Raw genomic sequence first — 19,051 nt, 5'->3', positions numbered from 1 at the left:
TAAACTATTTTTGTGCCACTTTATACTTCTACCCCTCTGCAGCCGAGAGGAAAATATTCTCCACTTTATTTGACAGCTTTACACTTTGCTAATCAAAATTGGCTCAACATTAACCAAATACACCATCACAAGTTGATCGCAAGTTAATGCATGAGTAACCGATCAATAATGTAATAAGTATAATGATATAACTTTTGATAGCCTACCTTTTGCTGATCATACAACTTAGATACACGTTTTTGTGTGATATTGTTACATTTACATAAGGATGTACTTCATGCACTGCTCCACTAGTAATTAACAGAGCATACTGTTAGTAGTAGTAGTTAGTACCACCTAGAAACACAGTTTCATGACGGGTTAAACTGGGCATAGCAAATAAATAACTGACTAACCTATTATTTTCTGTCTGTCTGTCTGTCTGTCTGTCTCTCTGACTCAGCAACTCTGTGATGTAGTTTCCAAAAACAAAAGATAAAACAAACTTGATAAAATCTTTTCCAAAATCAAAAATTCCTCTGAAAGACATTTCACACATCACGTCACACAATTCAAGTGGTGGGAAGGTGAACTGTGATAGAAACTGCTCTGTCACACCTTTTGGCCACAGTCATGTGTCAAATTAAATTAAAAATTTAAAGGTATCAAATGTTGTGTTAAATGATTATACAGCTTTAGACACAAATTTAAATGCAGGACGTAAGTGCTTCATCCACCTTTGGAACGCAGGCTCCACTCATTAATAGAGCATACAGTTAGTTTGTGGGAAAGGAGAACTGTGACAGGAACTGCATTGTCACACCTTTGGCCCCAATAGTGTCATGTGTGGTGCCAGTACAGCAATGAAATATTTAAAGGTATCGAATGTTATCAGGCATCTTAAGAAAAGCATTGTACACATCTAAAATAACAGACAATCAAATAAATAAATGTTACCAGGCGTCCTGTAAAAATATGTCTTGGTAAAGTCAGCTGACTTAATGTTGTGTCCCCCTCCACTCAAAAACATGTTTTTCTTCTTGTTCCTACACTGTGATGTTTGAACCTCTCTGTGCTGAATGATGTATGTGCAGAGTTTGACACTAGAAGGATGTTTTCACATTCATCTGCTGAAAGTTAAAGGTTTCTCTGTGCTCACTGAAAATCTAGCCTACAGCATGATTTGTGACATCACAAATAGTTTGGAAGACAAATCCAGTCCCAGTGTTCAATTCAATTCAATTCAATTCAATTTTATTTGTATAGCGCCAATTCATAACAGAAGTTATCTCAGGACACTTTTCAAATAGAGCAGGTGTAGACCGAACTCCTTATAACATTATTTACAGAGACCCAACAGTACCACCATGAGCAAGCACTTAAAAAGGAAAAAAAATGCCTGTTAAAAGGCAGAAACCTAGGACAGATCCTTCTGCTCTAGGTGGGTGGTCGTCTGTCTCGACCAGTTGGGGTGAAAGAGAGAGAGAGAGAGAGAGAGAGAGAGAGAGAGAGAGACAGACAGACAGACAGGTGCACAGCAACAACAGTATTCAGCTTCTTCAAGTGTGATGTGGAAATTCACAGCCATACATTGACAATGGATTTTACAGTGAAGTAGGAGACATCATGTGTCCAACAGTAAAACTGCGAATTAATAAAATGAGCATATTCATAGTAAGTTAATGAGACAGATGAAGTAGAAGCCTTTTAAAGGATTTTTATGTGCAAATTATTCTTATTTTTCGTAATAAAACTGACACACACACGGCTCCAAGTAGAGAATGTGTATAGGCTATGTCTCATTATATGTGTGGAGGGGATCTTTGATAATAAATTGTTTCATATTTTATCCGGAAATAAATACAAACAATGGCTGGTTACACTGTAAAAGGTCATCTGTCTTTTCGCTTTAAAATTCAGGGGGTATTTCTTCTTCCTCCTCCTCTTTTTTAACCTTCATAACAGTTTCCTCCCAATCCGCACATCAGGAATAAATAACCCTAACATTATGTGTGTATGATTGTTGTTGATGTAGTTGCTGTTGTGTTTGCCTATAGTCAGCTGCCTCCACTGTCAGCTGCAGTGTCACTTATAAAAGCTGTCTCCAGCCGCTCACACATTCTGTATATGGTTCCTTATATTAGCAGCCAATGAGCTGGGAGAGCTTGAGCCGACACCCTCCACACCGTGCTCCACACACTCCCGTCCCCCAGCAGTCCTAAAACGCCATTTTGAGTGTGGAACTGTGTTGGGAATTTAATTCACACAATTCCTAGAAGTGAAAACATCATACTATACACGGCACAGGCAGCAGCACCAGACACTCCCAACACACAAACTCCACAATTGTGTTTAATATCATTATATTTCTGCCGCTAAAGGTAGTCCAAAGTTGGGTTGCACAACTTCCAGGCGTTGCACAACTATAGGTCGTGCATTGCTCCGGTGTTTTTTGCCTCACCTGTCATGGAGGAAAAGAGCGCCCATGTTTGACGTTACATATCCCTGTGACGTTGCACCGGGCCAAAGATTATTTAACCGACTTCTATCGCTCACATCCCCGAGGAAAAGTCACCGGATCATCAGATAAACTCAACGAGCGGAACAAGGTACTGTACAGCTGGCTGATTAGACCAAGGGTTCCTACATCAGTAAATGATTACACTGATGCATGGAGAAGTTGATTTATGATATTTGAACATTGCTCATAAAGGAAGAGCTGCTTTGTTCTGATCAAACATTATAAACAGGCAACAGTTTGATTTCCCTTTTCCTGCATCCAGAAGAGCCGAGAAAACATTTAGGACAGTATTCTAACCCAATCACATGTTTTCTCTCCTGCATGGAGTGACAGTAATGTTATAACAGTAAAAACAAAGTGTGTATATGAACTTACTAAAATCACTTTACATAAATACTTTAATTGTAATGTGAGACATATTTTAAATAGCTCAACCAGCTCAGCTGCTGTTGCATAATATTTGCATTGTGTCATTAACTGGGAAATGTGCTTTAAATGTTTATAGCAGCATATTAAAAATATTACAAGTTTAACATATATTTCTCCTTTTCCTCCATGTTCAGTAAAAATATGGCTCTCAGAGGTGCTGTCACTCGTCTGCTCTCAAACAGCCGAAAATGTGCCGCTGTCACTGCGTCCAGAGCCCAGGGCACAGCAGCTGCAGCTCCCAAAGGTACCATTCAAAATCTTTATTCATTATTTGAATATATAGAAAGGACCGGTAAGACAAAGTTTGAAGTTTAAGAGTGATAGGGAAGTCCGGACAGAAATAAATAGTTTAAATTTGTGTAAGATGATGTGTAATCCACTGGACTCAACCCTTTCATTTTCTTTCTTCAGATGTTGAAAACAAAAAGCCGGCAAAGGCACGTAAGTGAAGTTTTAACCTGGCCTGTCCAGATTCCTTCACACGTTCTCTTACCACATGTTGCAGTGACATAACCACTGTGCACTGTGTGTGCGTGTGTGCGTGTGTAAATGTTTTGACCCTCAGCCAAGGTGTCATTCAACTGGCGGGACGCCCTGGATCTTGAGGGTCAGCTGACAGAGGAGGAGATCATGATCCGAGACTCCTTCCGCGACTACTGCCAGGAGAAACTCATGCCCCGCATTGTCATGGCAAACAGACATGAACGTAAGCAAAGCACACATCCACGATCAGAGCATACAGAGGAAGTATGTCCTTGTTTGACTAAACAGATTCACTTATGTTCAGATCAAAGAATGTTATCTGTTTATTCTCATGGGACTAATTTAGTTTCAGGTGTTGGCTTTGTACTCACCTGTCGAGTTTAACTGTCAGTGAAGTGTTTATTTTATCATAAATATTTGATTGTAAATGTCTATTTTCCCAACATGCACTGTGCTACAGATTTTCACCGTGAGATTGTCTCAGAGATGGGAGAGTTGGGTGTCCTGGGCCCAACTATTAAAGGTAAACAGAAACAAAGATACATTATCATTATTTTGTCCCACAGAATATAAGAGTCATTGAAGCCTTTGTTTAAAGAACAAGAACTTTGTTCTGCAGTATTCTGAAGCTCTTTATGTGCCTATACATTTGTTTTCTATATGTTTTATGTATGTGTTTGTTATGTTGGGATTAGGATTACTTTACACTGTGTTTTACTTTTCCTGCAGGGTACGGCTGTGCAGGCACTAGTTATGTAGCATATGGTTTGATTGCCAGAGAGGTTGAGAGAGTGGACAGTGGCTATCGGTCAGCCATGAGCGTCCAGTCTTCACTGGTCATGCACCCTATCAATGCTTACGGCACAGAGGCCCAGAAGGAGAAGTACCTGCCCCGGCTCGGTGAGAGTGACAATCTTCTACATTTGTACACAACGTTTTAAAAAATGGCAAAGGACGGCCTCAAGATTGTCCCTTGTGTGTTCATCTGTTGTGCAGCTCGTGGAGAAATCCTGGGCTGCTTTGGCTTGACAGAGCCCAACCACGGCAGTGATCCAAGCAGTATGGAGACCAAGGCCAAATACAACTCATCCAGTGGCACCTTCACCATCAGTGGAGCCAAGACCTGGTAGGTAGAATGACACAATACAAAAAGCACTGGCTTTCCTGGTGGAGTATTTTTTATTCTCAAAGCTCTCTATTGACTTAGAGTGGGACAGATACTGACACTAGTGCTGGACAGTGATGTGTGCTTTAGATTTTGCCATGTTAGATCTGTTAAATCTGATACTGTGAAAAACCTATTGAATATAAATAATTAATTATATGGCAACAAAATAAAGAACAATAAATGTTACTGAATTCATTTTGTCTCAGTGTCACCTTTACTTTTGGAGTATAAGGTAGTTTAAAATGTATCCGACCCTCTTTACTGTCTACAAATGGGGACTGTTTCTGACACATGGAGGTCCGGTATTTTGAGACTAATGATGTGAAAAGAACTGTTACTATAGTGCTGCCAGTATGCCATGCCATCAGACAAGTTGAAAGGGCCTGCTCTCTTTGGGGATAGTTTTGTGATAGACTAGATTTTAGTTCAGTTGAAACTGGAAATACATATAATGTCATTATTGACCGCCTTTGTGTTGTTACTCACTCTCTTTCCTCTTCTAGGATCACAAATTCCCCTTTGGCAGACATTGCAGTGGTGTGGGCCAAGTGTGAGGATGGCAGGGTGCGGGGTTTCATCTTGGAGCGTGGAATGAAGGGTTTCGCCACCCCCAAGATTGAAGGCAAGTTCTCGCTGAGGGCCTCAGCCACAGGCATGATCCTAATGGACGAAGTGGAAGTTCCCCAGGAGAACCTGCTGCCCAATGTCTCTGGTCTAGCTGTAAGTGGCTGCTCTCTTAAATCAAGTTCAACTCCTCTAAAAAAAATAATTTGAAACATTAATGTTTCTGTGTGCTGATTTCTTACATTTCTTCTGTTGATGACCTTTTTGACCAGGGTCCATTCGGCTGTCTGAACAATGCCCGGTACGGCATTGCATGGGGGGCTCTGGGAGCTGCTGAATTCTGCTTCCACGCTGCCCGTCAGTACACTCTGGACAGGTACATGATATTCTTTCTACAGTATCTGTGCTCACTAAAGCCAAGGTCACAGCTTATAGACATAACACAATCCAAATCCAGTGAAAAAAGTGTGAGCGTTAGCATTACCACTCTGTCCATACAGTCTCCTCGTGTTATGCCAGCCTCAGCTCTTTTTAGAGACAGATTGGTTTTCATGTATTTCTACCTTCCAATCAGAATCCAGTTTGGGGTGCCGCTGGCCAGGAACCAGCTAATGCAGAAGAAAATGGCTGACATGCTGACAGAGATCACCCTTGGGCTGCAGTCATGTCTGGTCCTTGGAAGACTTATTGATGAGAAGAAGTGAGTCTCTCTCTTTCTGTCTTTACAATACTTTCTTCTATAAAAAAACTTTGTCTTTAATATATTTTTCTCCTAATAGGGCAGCACCAGACATGATCTCCATGCTAAAGAGGAATAGCTGTGGTAAGGCATTGGATATTGCCAGACAAGCCAGAGACATGCTGGGAGGAAATGGTATCTCAGATGAGTACCACATTATCCGTCACGTGATGAACCTGGAGGCCGTTAACACATACGAGGGTAGGCACACACCAGTGGAAACATCTGTTTTTTTATTTTAACATAACAGTACCAATGGAAGGAAGTGAGCAGTGAAAAGGATTTCAAACTTTAGCTGCAAGTCTGTACATCCACCACCAGAGGTCAGCAGTGCAGAGAGATAGAGAGACATTTTTATGGCTGGTCCACATTGAATCTATTTCATGCATGCATTGTTCAAGTAAACATTTTTAAATAAAATGTCAATACAAATAAATGTTACCAAATGTATTGTAAAAAAAATAAAATAAAAAATAAAAAAAGGTTTACTGTTATAGTAGTAGTACACAGTACTGTCTAAAATGGAGAAACCCTTTATGTGAAAACAACTTGTTTATACTGTTTTGTTCATTGTTCTCCATAGGAACTCATGACATTCATGCTTTGATCCTGGGAAGAGCCATCACGGGGCTGCAGTCGTTCACTGTTGAAAAGTAACGGTCTACCATCTTCTTGAAATGGACCTGATGTGGATTTGTACTACCTGTTCATCTGGCCTCTGAGGAACACAACCTCATCGGGAAAACTTACATGTGTAGAAATATGAGGTGGATTTAAATCTCCTTATCACATTTATATATTTTTTAAACAACAGATAGGAGCGGATTATTACTGCTTCTATATATGTGTACGGTCAACTTAGGAAAGTGATGGGTCCAACTGTCATGACATTTGCACAGTTAAGATGCTTGAAATATACTTCAGGTATTGATCAGGTAGGTGCATGTAAAAGTTGTGGCATTATGAGTTGGTTTATTATGTGATAATTGAATGAAATGTAAATAAATGGCTTTGAATGAGTGAGAACATATGAGTGAGTGTAGCTGAGATTCTGTGTCACCAATTCAAACACACATTTAAGTTCTGGTGAAACACAAACGTTACATAGACACAGTGGGGAAATATAATATATTAATATCAAATGTTAACACCTGAGAGACAAATAATTATCTTTGAATTATTCTTGTTAGTTTTGTCTATTGACTCAACAAATACTGAAATTGAACATAACTAAAACATGGATTCAGCTTTTGTTTTGGATTCAGTCATAAGCTGTAACCTGAACTACTGTCCTGATAACAAAGACACAGTCATGTACTCTTGAAAGAAGAACGGGTAAACTACTTCAGAATAACACATGAACTAGTTTAAAATAATACAGACATCCGAACCTTAACTAGTTGATCAGGGTTCTGACATCTTGCTAATGGCCAGACCCTCTCTGAGACCTGCCAGCGCGTTGGTGGCCTCCATGAGCTCTGTGTTGAGCTTAGTGCAGCTCTCCAGCACCTCTGACAGCTCCTGCAGCTTCACCTGCATCTCATTACTGTTCTCCTCGTAGACCGTGTACATGTGCTCCTTCATTTGCTGGCACATCTCTGTCACCTAGGGAATAAAATGTGGGGTAAAAAAAAAATCAGACAAAGTACAAGACAAACAGTGGACAACAGAATATATCGATCCACAATTAGCATGTTACTTCTGCATGAGTACTGCAAGTATGTACATAGCTGTGGAATAAAGCAATATAAAGAACAGGACTAGAAGCTTGTAATAAGTTTTGTACCTTCTCCATTAACTTTTCCTGAAAGCTGTCCATCACTGTCTGGTCACTGGTGCGGCTGTCGTTAATCTTTTCAACTAGATCCTGCACTCTTCTGCTGATGTCATCTATTCTTGAGCTACAGTAGATATTGTCATACATGTAGGTTGAAGTGGCTTTAACTTTAAATGTCTACTGTTCATCCTGGGTTAAAAGTTTACAGTTCTGCTCAACATAGCTGCTACATGGATTATTGTTTCAGTGAATGTGATTGGACTGTGAAGGTAATTCTGTACCTGGAAAGCGGCTCTTGCATCTCAGTCATGCTCACGTTTGAGGACTTCCCTCTTGATGAGTCATCCTCTGTGTCGTCTGTCTTTATTGCCAAGGGCAGAGAGAAAAAAGCAGCTATAAACACCATCATCATCAGGTATGCACATAAAACAGATTTTAGATTTTCCCGTGAGAACAAAAGGTTGACTTGGGGAAATAAGTTATCATCTGGGAAGGGATGGGAACAAGATATGTTGAGTTTTATTATATTTTTCCATTTATTTATCATGACATGACATTTATGTTTGAATAAATGATTTAATACAAAGACTGTTCTCAGAGGATATTAATATTATTACGTATGATTACTCCATTAAATTATAATATATGATGTGTCATATGATATATGTTACCATCTGTGACTCTTCATGTCTGCTCTTGGGAGTGGACTGTGAGGTGGATGGTAGGTCCTCAAAGAAAAAATCCATTCTGAAAAAAGACACTCTTTTTTAAAAATACATAAATTATGTAAAATGTCTTCTAAAGTGAGCGAAAGGAGATGGTTCAACCCTCAGTTAGATACAGAGCCCTTTTAGCTTTAGCTAATCCCTTTTGGCTGTTCAACATAGCATTAGCTATAACGTTAGCTTCACTCTTGTAAACCACATAATAATTACAAATATCCAGATACAACATGTAACAAACAAATGCTTATAATTTCACTTACAGAAATATATACCACACGTTAGCTGTGTGTGTACGCATATAACTTAACTTACATCAGCTATCTTACTAGCTAGCGTAAGTTAGCTTAGCTCAGTGCTAAATCTGGCTAACGATAGCTAGTCCGGAGTTTCCTCTATCTCTTAAAACAAGACGAAATCCCGCGAATTGTTTTATATTCTTTGTGTTTTAACGTTATTTTGTTAAAATCATAAACTGTATAAAATATATGTAACTTATATGTAGTCTCTGGATAATATGAGCCGCTCTCACCTGGTTTTCAGTGCTTAAATAAATAAAGAACATTAAGTTAGCACCAGCACACTGTAAAAATAGTCCTCATAATAAGAGTTAGGGGTTATTTTATTTGTTTTAATATATAATTTGGTAACATTGGGTAGGTGCAAAATAATACAACACTGTTATTAAATCAATGCAACACCCATTCAATTTAGAATATGGAAATAAAACCTCATGTATCAACTATTTTAAAGACTAGTTGGAGATTATAAGAAATTATATTACTGTTGTGATTAAAATAGAAACAAATCCAGAAGTGGGGTAGAAGTTAATTTGAGCCTTTCTAGTCAGGAAGTCTTGAGGATTTGCATTAAAACAACTAAGAACTTCTTATCAAAGATTGAGTTCATGTACGTGTATGTGTGGGTGTAATGTGTGTGAGCATTGCAGGGGAGAAGAAAGCACTCAGATTGTTTGTGGTGGATTAAGTGTTATGGGATGAGAGGGGTTGATTGATCTGCTGTGATTGGAAGTGTAATCCCTCCCTTCCCCTCTCTCTCTCTCTCTCTCTCTCTCTCTGCCTCTCTGTGTCACCGCCCACAGTCTGGATTATCCCAGGACAGAGGACACAGCACACAGCAGTGAGGGGCAGAGGCTGTGTGAAATGTCCTGATGTCTGGTGGAGGATGAACTGATGTTCACAACGTGACACTAATGAAAGTCATGAAGAGAGATGTTGGTGAATCGGCGCTGCAGAGACCCAAATGTGTTTAATCTGGAGGCGGCAAAAACTTGGGCCTGACAGGTGGGTGAATTTAATCACTGGCCTATTTTTATGTTCATCAAGTGTCATAAAAGTAGCTCTTTATATATTAAAAGGTAAATAAAAGATTACATTTCTATAGCTTTTTGAATATATTTACATCACACTCTTCCACCTGCCGTGTATTTGAGTTAAATAAATAAGATATAAATGTGTTTACTTACTCTGCCTCTCTGCATTTTAGGAAGTGACACCTGAGCAAGTGGATAAATCAAACTGGTAACATTTTCACTGTGAATATAATGGAATAACTACCAATCACTGGAGGAAGTGGAGACTGGGAATATGGAGAGCTTTAACTACACAGGCGAAGGCGGACTTTCATTCCAGTACTTGGTCCATAATGTGGAGCCACTTTATACGGAGTACAAGCCTCCTCCCAGGGACCTCATCCAGCTCCCTAAATCAGTTCTCTACCTCGTGATGGCCGCCCTGGTCGTTGTTGCTGTGGCTTACGCCATCGTGGGTCACCTCATTAAAGACCTCATGCTGGATATAACAGGTAGCCACTCCAGTCTATTACAGGTAGTGGGTTCATAGTTGTATTTCAGAACTCTTGTTGGCATCTTTATAAGTCTTGTCCTGTGTCGACCCTTATGCAATCAATTTGATTTAATCATATTTGATGATGTAGTATATGTAATTTGTTTATTTAGCCCTCAACTACAGGAGGCACAAAATAAACTTGTTGAGCTGTGGTGTATGGTAACACGATTTCATCCACCATCTACCATCAAGGAATCTGCACTGACTGAACTAACTTGGATAAATGTTGTGTGCAACTACAGATGCAGTGTAACATACAAAGCAAGGCTTTTGGTTCCATATATATGATGAATAAAGCAATATTTAATTTAAGCATTGTATGATTATGAACTCAGAAATGAAGTGTGTTGCAGTTTGCTGAAAGTCTGTCAAGCAGTGATGTGGGCAGATATCCTCTATTAATGTGCTGTACAGTATTTGTCACCACATCTGGTTATTTTTTGCTTTTGTTTTGTGTCACAATGCTCCCCAAAATCTGTAAATTACTTATAATAAATGGAGCACTCTTTCATTTTTTCTGTAGAGAATATGTATTGAATTGTGTCAAATCTATATGAGAATTTTGGGGTTCATACCCTTAATCAGATACAATATATCATCTTTATTCGAAATATCTCCTTGTAACTTTCCTTTTCTCCATTTCTCAAGCAAAAGTGCAGCAACGATGAAGCAAACTTGTGAGTGGTTTTTCTACAACAGCCACAAGCTTTACTTAAATGAAAAACTGAAGCAAACTCTACTCTTTTATCCGTCCACAGACTGTTTGCTGGGCCCACCCGATGAGGACATGACAAAAGGCGGCGAGGGGGAAGGAGTCAGCCCTCTGCACATACCACCTGCCCTTAGCCACTCCCACCCAAATGCCTTCCATGTGTGGGACCAGGACGATGTCATCATCCCCATGACTCCCCTGCATGATACCGAGCTGACCAGCCCTCTGATGACCGTCATCCCGTACATCCCCTCATTTTTCCCCACCTCCCTCAGTGTCAACACCCCGTCCTACAACCTGCCACTCCCAAAGGAGAGTGATGCATGAGGCAGCATAAAAGGATCCCAGACCATTTTCACGTGGTGCATCTCCTTTTAACACTCTTATCCCCCATCGCTTTGGTTTTCCTATTTAGTTGAGCTTCTTTGGCTCCTTGTTTTCACCTCTGAAGCACATTTTACCCCAATCTACTTTGTGAAAAGTTGAACAATTTCTGGGAAGATCTCATAAAAATCAGCGAGTGTCGCTAATCCAGCAAACTATGCATTAAGACTTTTGATATTTTCCACATCTGACTGGAATCATACATAAGCAGTGATCAAGGCCATTGTGAATGTATGGATTTACTTCTGTTGGAGTTACTGATACTTGACCAAGACAGAAACAAACAGCTAATTTTCTCAGGATCAGAGCCTGGGAATGTCAGTGGGACGGCCTTCACTTATTAATTTTCCCTGTGGATTTGTGCCAATTTAGCATCATGAATGTTCATCCATCCATGCGGTTACATTTGTTTTTATGTAGGATCCTAACCTGCTTCGACTAATTTATTGAACTTACTTAGTTTCATGTTTTGGCCATGACCGAGGGGGGGGTTTAACTCCAGTGAACGACAGATCCAGTCAAAGACTTAAAAAACTGTTTCACTGAGTGACTCTACATTGTATTATACAGCATATTATACAGTATAAATGACGCAGAGAGCAGTGTGCACATTACAGGAGAGTGAAGTGTCTGTGATGAGTTCTTGTGTAAAATAAAGGTGGATACTATGCTAAGATAAGTTTGCACTTTACACTTGTGTCTCAATCTTCTGATCCTAAATATATTTCTGGTGCTGAGCAGGATTGGCCCTAAGTTGCTAACTAATAGGGTGAAGTTAATTCAATTAGTGGAGGTGACCTCTTTCAGATGACCATGTGAGGCCCTCTAAGGACAAGCACAGTAAAATTAAACGAAATAGAGAAATAATCGAGTAATAATAACTACAATAAATCCAGCAATAAAATCCTATTCTTTAAGAATCTGGGTATTTGGGTATGTGTTACACAGTTAAAATGTGTTTAGGATCTAACTGCAGCTCTCCCTACTTTTGCTTGTTGGCACCAAAAATCATCGACACTGTTACGCAACTCAGAAAGACAGATTTCAGGGTCCATTTTAAGCAGGATATTGGCTGAGATGCAGAAATCCTGGGATATTAAAAGCACATGAAGGCTGTGGCATCACACACACACAGACACACACACACACACACACACACACACACACACACACACACACACACACACATTTGCACAGTATCAGCACTTTTATTAATTTCAGATTTTTTTTTCTCTGCCTGCATCCACAACTAAAAATTAGATTATTCTACCTTTACTGGCTCTCTCTGGACAAACATCAGAGTATTAACATTGCCTTTTTTGTATTAAATAATTTGGGGGAACTCTCATTGAGCTAACATTGCTCATTCTATCTGAAACCCAGAGTGCCTGTATGCAGTCCGGGATGGAGATTAGGGAGAGAAGATTAGATGAGAAGCTTAGCCTTTAATACAGCATCCTTTTATTACTTTTGAGCCGTGGAATTAGATAATCGGACAGCAGCAGCCCAATCTTAGTGGACAAACTTCAGAAACTTATATTGTTATTCTGGTTGTGAGACAGAATTCGTTGGATCAGGTTGGGGTGTGCAGAGACAGCCAACAATAGAGTCCCAAGAGGGAGGAGTGTTGTAGATGTACTTCAAAGAAAGTTGTGGGGTGAAAGGAGTGATGGAGTGTAAACAGACAGAAGGAGCAGGTAGAGAAGAGTAATAACAGATGGTGCTCTACCAGGTGAGCTACCATGTCTAGATGTTTAACTGTAGTGTACAGGATATGTAACAATTCATGAACATGCCTAAAATTATATTAACTCAGCATTTTTTTATGTATTTTTATTTTGCCATTTCATGTCTTTTTTTTAATTTTTTATTCCAATACTGCTCATGCTGCTAGACAACTTTCAGTCCAGTCTGATCAAGCCTCACCCCCACACTCCTCACTAAACAATACCTAAGGATGTTTTCTCCTCTCATTTTAAATTTGATTGTTGAAAGCCAAGTCAGGGGTTTTAACAAATTCTTCTCACCCCTTCACCTCCTCTCTCTCTCCTTATTTAATATACCATTTTCTAATTCTACTACCCATTAGTTCTCATGTAGGTACTTATTCAGTTCTCTGATAAAACATGTCTTTGAAATAACACATGCACCTTTATTTAAGGAGATCAACAAATTACAACTTGAATGTAACTTTTTTTTAAATGGCTTTTTCAGTCCTGACTTGAGGAGATCTTAGTGCTCCAAACTCTGCGCTGACACTATGGGAAGTGCACTGGTGGCACAGGTGAGAGGTGAAAGGTGGAGCCAATTAAGACTTGAAGAAGATTAGATTGTGATAAGGTGATGGACCAGAATAAACATGTTGCTTTAACCATGGGTAATAATAATAATAATAATAATAATAATAATAATAATAATAATAATTTCTAGTGTAGCTTCTGAAACTGGGTATTTGGGGGCTTTTATTGCCTTTTATCGACAGAGGCAGCTGTGAAGTTGGGAATGAAGGGGGATGACACACAACAAAGAGCCACAGGTTGGAGTCGGTCTCAGCCTTGGTACATGGGGCAGCAGCTCTACCAGGTGAGCTATCAGGGCACCTGGGTATTTGTGTTGCAGGATCCCACACTGTGCTAACTGACTTCAAGTCTAAAAGCTATTTTTTCTGTATTAATAAAAAGCAACCTAGCAAGTTATCAAAAGTTCTGTTTCCTTTTTTAAAAATGATGACACAATACTTACCTAAGGCGAACGTCTTGTGAAATTATCCTTCAGTTTGTGCTCACTGGTGGCAAGAAACATTTCAGTTGTTTGGATTTTGAAGTGGAACATGTGAGTGCAGTGCAGGATTACTGCACTGCACTCACACAACAGTTTTGTTTGGCCACTTCTGAAACTCTACAGTACATGGCTCCCACTAGGTTACATGCTAGTCAACAGTGTCAGTATCAGTAAAATACACCCAATACCTTGTTCTGCATATCTCTCTTGGTTAGTTTCATGTGACCTTGCTCTTCTTTGTCAGTGCAGTTTTTCTTCCTGTTTCTTCGATGGGATGTGAGACGATGTGATTTGGCCTTGTTGGAGCTATGTTGGGGTTCTTGTGCTACTGACAGGAATATGTTATGACTTACTAAGTTAAAATGGTGGACTCGTATCCAAACAACTGCTTATTTACACACCCAGCAATTATGGCGCAGCATTATCATTTGTTTGCAGTTGTGTGTCTGGACAGCGGATGATTGTTCTCTGTTTTTGGTCTACCAGTTCATGAGGGAAATATCTGTCTCTGTAGCTGCTAAATGCTCCACTAAGTTCACCAGCTACTTTCTCACTGTGTCCGTCTGCTGTTTGGTGCTGAGCAGGTGGTGAACAAAGTGTACAGTGGGTAAACAATGAACTGAAAGTGACTATAAAGCTGAGGGAGCTGCAGATTCAGGGGGTTCTCTGTAGGTTCATCACAAAGTGCGACCCCCTATAATTTGATTTTTATTAACAAAATATAAATGTTAGCGGCTTTAATCATACATTTGAACTGTTTACTACTGGGAACCTCCTTGCCAAGATCAACACATACAAGAATAATTACTCTAAAGTCAGATAGTGTCTAATCATCAATCTGTCTGACACGATTTGTAACCCTGTGAGGCTTATTTTGGTCCGCAGCGAGTTTACGTCAGTCAGGGTTAAGTGGTCCTTACCTGTCCTTTATCCTCAGGTGACAGCTTATTCTTGGCCCATTTCTTATTGGCACTGACTCAGTTCTGTCAGTCTAGCTCTGTGTGACGATGCATGACACCAGTGGACTGTAACTCATCCTAATTGGATCAGGACAACACACACTAAGAGTCAGTAACCCTATAGTAGCCCAACAGGGGTTAGGACAAGCAACATACACAGACATGATTGTTATCACATAATACAGTAAGACATTAAAGCATGCCCTGGCCTGTTTGTTGGTTTGTGAACCTATTAACCAACATACAGGGTTAATTTGCATAAATTGTACATATTTATTTTCTCAATGCAGAATAAAGAGGTGAAGTGAACCTGCTTACATCACTGAAGTAATAAAGCAAAACAAAACTCAGCATGTCAGGAGGAGAGAGTAAAAATAGAGACCGGTCTGTTCTGGGTCCCTGCTTCGCTCCCAGGTTAATTGTCATTGGTTGGCTGAGTTTATCCTGTTTGCTGCAACTGCCAATCAGCCTAATCCTCTGTTGGCAGGCCAGGTGGCTCTCTGCGATGGACAAAAAAGCTGTGACTGCAGCAGTCTTGACCTCTCCTGCCCCTCAGCAGCAGCCAACCACGTCCGCATGTGAACTCCACACATGGGCCTAGAACATGACGAGCATAAAACTATTGTATGTCCCATACATGTAAGGGCTGTTCTTGAGACACTAGCAAATTTGAATGTTGCAAATGATAGTAATTAAAATGCGTACATTGTAGTGAATTCTAAAATACAGCTCTCATCACACACACCCACCCACCCACACTAATGTTTTTCTCACCCCTGCAGTATGGTTTTCACTAAATCAAGAAAATTAAACAAAGCCACAAAATACATAAACAGCTGTAATTCTGCAAAAGGGCTACTGCTGGGCTATTTAACTAATCTAAGGTCAAGTACCAGCCATTATTAGCACCATAATCCTCATTTGGAAATCTTTGCAATTCTGTCAGTTAGGTCGTTTAGTAACAATTATTTTCCCCAAATTGTATAGCTACAGAATTAGCAGCCAAGTTTGGGGTGATATACAAGCCTTGGGAATTTTAAAGGCTTAGATGTGCAGAGCTGGAAGTTCATGACATATAACAGTCACCTGATTGACCAAGAACAGAACAAAGGAGCCACTGTGTTTGTACACTCATATTTGCAATACTCACCTACTGTGTCGACTGCAAACTTACAGTATATTCTTACCTAGACTCCTCATGAGAGCAAACTAGGCCCAGATAAATATCTCCTATTCCATGTGCTTTTTTGCCCCTGTAATGTTTTCTGCAGAGAAATTCATGTTGCAGTATTTCAATCACAGCCTCAGGACCAGAGAAGTGCAAACCTAGACTAGCCCATAATCTTTAAAATGTTAAGACCTGGACATTCACATTGAAACAGAATTGTTAAGAGCAGCTACAAGGGGGTTCATATGAGATGGTTAAATGAAGGCTGTGCTTGCAACACATCTGACAAGGAGTGTGAATACATTGAGCAAAATGAAAATTACTATATTTTGGTACTAAAAGTCACCCCAAGCAAGCCTCATATCAAGTTTCCTTATTTCCATCAGGAAACAGCTTCCTCAGTCACACCAAGCAGGTCTAGTTTCAGCTACGGCTGCAGATGACACTGTAAGCAAGTTGCAAGACAAGTCTGTGTTGAAACTAACGGCACAAGTCAAATTTACAAACCACATTTATTCGCTTATCATACAATGAATTTACATGTAAAACTAGTTGATTTTTTAAAAACATACCTCAAGTGCTTTGAAATATTAATGCCAAGGTTTAAAAAAAACAAACAGGATTAACAGCAATTACTTTGATCTCTACACTGCAGCCTAATACTGTATGTAACTGACAAGTTGACCGATCTCCAGTGGTTAGCTAGTCTACTCAAAGTTCCTTTGGGAGAGGACAGTGCGATAGAGAGAAGTGCCTTTAGCCTGGAAGAAGGTCACAATCATCTTGTCCTTTGTGACTTCCGCATGGATGAAGCCTCCCAGTGTTGAAGCTTGGCCGGTGAAGAACTTCACAGAACCTTTGGGAACATGGTTCCAGTGACGGACATCTGGATCCAGGAAGTTTCCAGCACCGCTCACCACGTAGCCCACACCAGACTCTTCAATGTACTGTAGGGGACAAAGACGAGATTGAAGGCAAAGCGGCTTTGCAGATTGAGAAGTGTTTGGTACATTTTGCATGAACCTACCTGCAGATTGTGGTCATGGCCGCAGAGATAAGCAGTGGCCTGGTATTTAATGAGCAGAGGATGAAGCCTTTGTAGAAGGCACTCTGTTGGCCCATGTTCAGACACGGACCACACAGGGTAGTGGCCGGCCACCAACAGGAAGTCTGCCTTGGAGCGAGCCAGTCTCTCCTGCAGCCAGGTCAGCTGACGGTTGGCATCCACTGCACGCAGGGGGCCTCTGGGCTTCTTGTCCACGTAGTCGTCAGAGTTGCCGCACAGCATTATGGTGTCAAGCATGATGATGGTTAACGTCTTCCCCGTGTTGGGAATGTGGAAGTTCAGCTCGTAATAGTAAGAGGGGAATCGCCTATGAATGAAGTCAGAAAGGAGTTTCAGTTTAAGGAGCTCAGAACTTGCCAGACTCTGCTTTAGGAAACAAGTTGCTCCTTACCATCTGTCAGATTTGTGGCTGTACTCGATCTGGGCTTTGACGTTCCCTGCATGGTCATGATTGCCAGCAAGAACGTACCAGGGGACTTTGAGAGACTTCGCAGTGTACACAGACTCAAAAGTGTCCTGATAGAAAATAGACCCACAGTGTTGCTTCAACATCAGCATTTTTCCCCCCTTTTAAAAACAAAAAAGTAATTTCAGAAAACAAAGTTTACTCAACTGACCTCAAACCGAGGGGAATCCACACTGTCCACGCCTTTGTAGTAGAAGTTATCGCCAAGGGCCAGAATAAAGTCAGCTCCCATCTGCTCTGCTACTTTGCTCATTTCTCGAGCTGTAGCCTTCTGCACGGCGGTGATGTAGGGGGGATAAGGCACTCCACCCCAGTCTCCTACAGCCAGGAACTTGATGGAGGTTCTGTTTGCTGTAAAGCAACATAGAGCAAAATCTTAGAAGTTGAGCATCGGAGAGGCGAGACCTCACACGGATACCAAAAAAAAAAAAAAAAAAGGTGTTCACGAGAGATATTGAATCCCCATGTCTGAGTGACACTTACTGCCAATTTCCTCCAGGTCTTGGAAGGCAGTAGGATAGCAGTAGGCCACAGGGATGGCAGCAATTAAGATGGATACTATTGTAAGTGCCATCTTTAAAGAAACACAAAAACAATCAGATCTTCAGTTAACAGCAGAACAGCAAAAAAGGAGAACAAGAGTCATAACCGAAAGTAAGAGTCACATACGTCTGAGCAAAGAAACCAGAAGCGGCACGTGACACAAACCGCAACTGCAGCTTATCATGCAAGCCTATGCTTCCTCCCTCTCTCCCCCTCCTACCTTACCAAACAACATGGTCTCTTGCTTTATACCTAAAGGTGACTTGTGATTGGCTGCAGCCTGAAGGTGACATGTTCCAGCTGGAGCTAATAGAAGCTAATCAAAGCAGCCATGTCTATGAGGCTGAAAGGGTCAGAGGTCACAATTTCATGTCTGTCAAGGCATATTGCTGCATTTCTGCTTCTTTCAAATAAGAAACTGCTATTCATGAAACACACACATCAAATGACCTTCATCAGCCTCAGCAGACACACCACTAAAGTTAAGCAGTATCTAATGGCTCAGTCCTCTGCCATCAAAAAGAAAACAAAGCTGGCTGACAAGAAAAACATCTTATCAAGAGTAGGTGTCAGCATGCAGAAATAATAAAGTCAGAGCTCAGAGATAAAAAAAAAAAAACACTCACAGCTGATAACTTGTGAGGTGTGCTCAGGATGACCTGACGGGACACTCTCGGTCCTTGCAGTGCTCCTCCTGCCCGCCTTTTATCAGCATTCCCGGA

The 19,051-nt window shown here is 40.5% G+C and overlaps 3 protein-coding genes across 6 annotated transcripts; 1 reads left to right on the top strand and 2 right to left on the bottom strand.

The window, feature by feature from the left end:
• The first annotated feature begins 2,283 nt into the window (after window positions 1-2,283).
• On the top strand, window positions 2,284-6,913 carry gcdha (glutaryl-CoA dehydrogenase a). The gene is made up of 12 exons (XM_051384734.1): window positions 2,284-2,588; window positions 3,064-3,173; window positions 3,341-3,370; window positions 3,495-3,635; window positions 3,873-3,935; window positions 4,142-4,312; window positions 4,409-4,538; window positions 5,084-5,300; window positions 5,417-5,520; window positions 5,719-5,844; window positions 5,924-6,084; window positions 6,467-6,913. Exons 2-12 carry the CDS (start codon window positions 3,071-3,073, stop codon window positions 6,538-6,540), a joined length of 1,320 nt encoding a protein of 439 aa, XP_051240694.1. The 5' UTR covers window positions 2,284-2,588; window positions 3,064-3,070; the 3' UTR covers window positions 6,541-6,913.
• On the bottom strand, window positions 6,100-14,251 carry syce2 (synaptonemal complex central element protein 2). 3 transcript variants are annotated; one of them, XM_051384747.1, is made up of 5 exons: window positions 14,089-14,251; window positions 8,332-8,407; window positions 7,942-8,021; window positions 7,670-7,784; window positions 6,100-7,488 (listed from the first exon to the last, which is right to left on the bottom strand). In XM_051384747.1, exons 2-5 carry the CDS (start codon window positions 8,404-8,406, stop codon window positions 7,288-7,290), a joined length of 471 nt encoding a protein of 156 aa, XP_051240707.1. In that variant the 5' UTR covers window position 8,407; window positions 14,089-14,251; the 3' UTR covers window positions 6,100-7,287. The 3 variants fall into 3 exon arrangements, 2 of the variants coding, with proteins under 2 accessions (XP_051240707.1, XP_051240706.1); XM_051384746.1 differs by lacking the exons at window positions 8,332-8,407; window positions 14,089-14,251 and having other exon boundaries at window positions 7,942-8,266; XR_007881602.1 differs by lacking the exons at window positions 7,670-7,784; window positions 8,332-8,407; window positions 14,089-14,251 and having other exon boundaries at window positions 7,404-7,488; window positions 7,942-8,325.
• A 2,496-nt stretch (window positions 14,252-16,747) lies between these two features.
• On the bottom strand, window positions 16,748-19,051 carry acp5a (acid phosphatase 5a, tartrate resistant). Of its 2 annotated transcripts, none has more exons than XM_051384740.1 (6): window positions 18,956-19,051; window positions 18,270-18,360; window positions 17,938-18,137; window positions 17,712-17,836; window positions 17,282-17,627; window positions 16,748-17,201 (listed from the first exon to the last, which is right to left on the bottom strand). In XM_051384740.1, exons 2-6 carry the CDS (start codon window positions 18,358-18,360, stop codon window positions 16,962-16,964), a joined length of 1,002 nt encoding a protein of 333 aa, XP_051240700.1. In that variant the 5' UTR covers window positions 18,956-19,051; the 3' UTR covers window positions 16,748-16,961. The 2 variants fall into 2 exon arrangements, with proteins under 2 accessions (XP_051240700.1, XP_051240701.1); XM_051384741.1 differs by lacking the exon at window positions 18,956-19,051 and adding an exon at window positions 18,456-18,518.

Source organism: Dicentrarchus labrax, unplaced genomic scaffold (assembly GCF_905237075.1).
Source record: "Dicentrarchus labrax unplaced genomic scaffold, dlabrax2021, whole genome shotgun sequence".
NCBI lineage: Eukaryota > Metazoa > Chordata > Actinopteri > Moronidae > Dicentrarchus > Dicentrarchus labrax.
The sequence above is the reverse complement of the archived record's forward strand: the minus strand, read 5'-3'. Positions and strand labels throughout refer to the sequence as shown.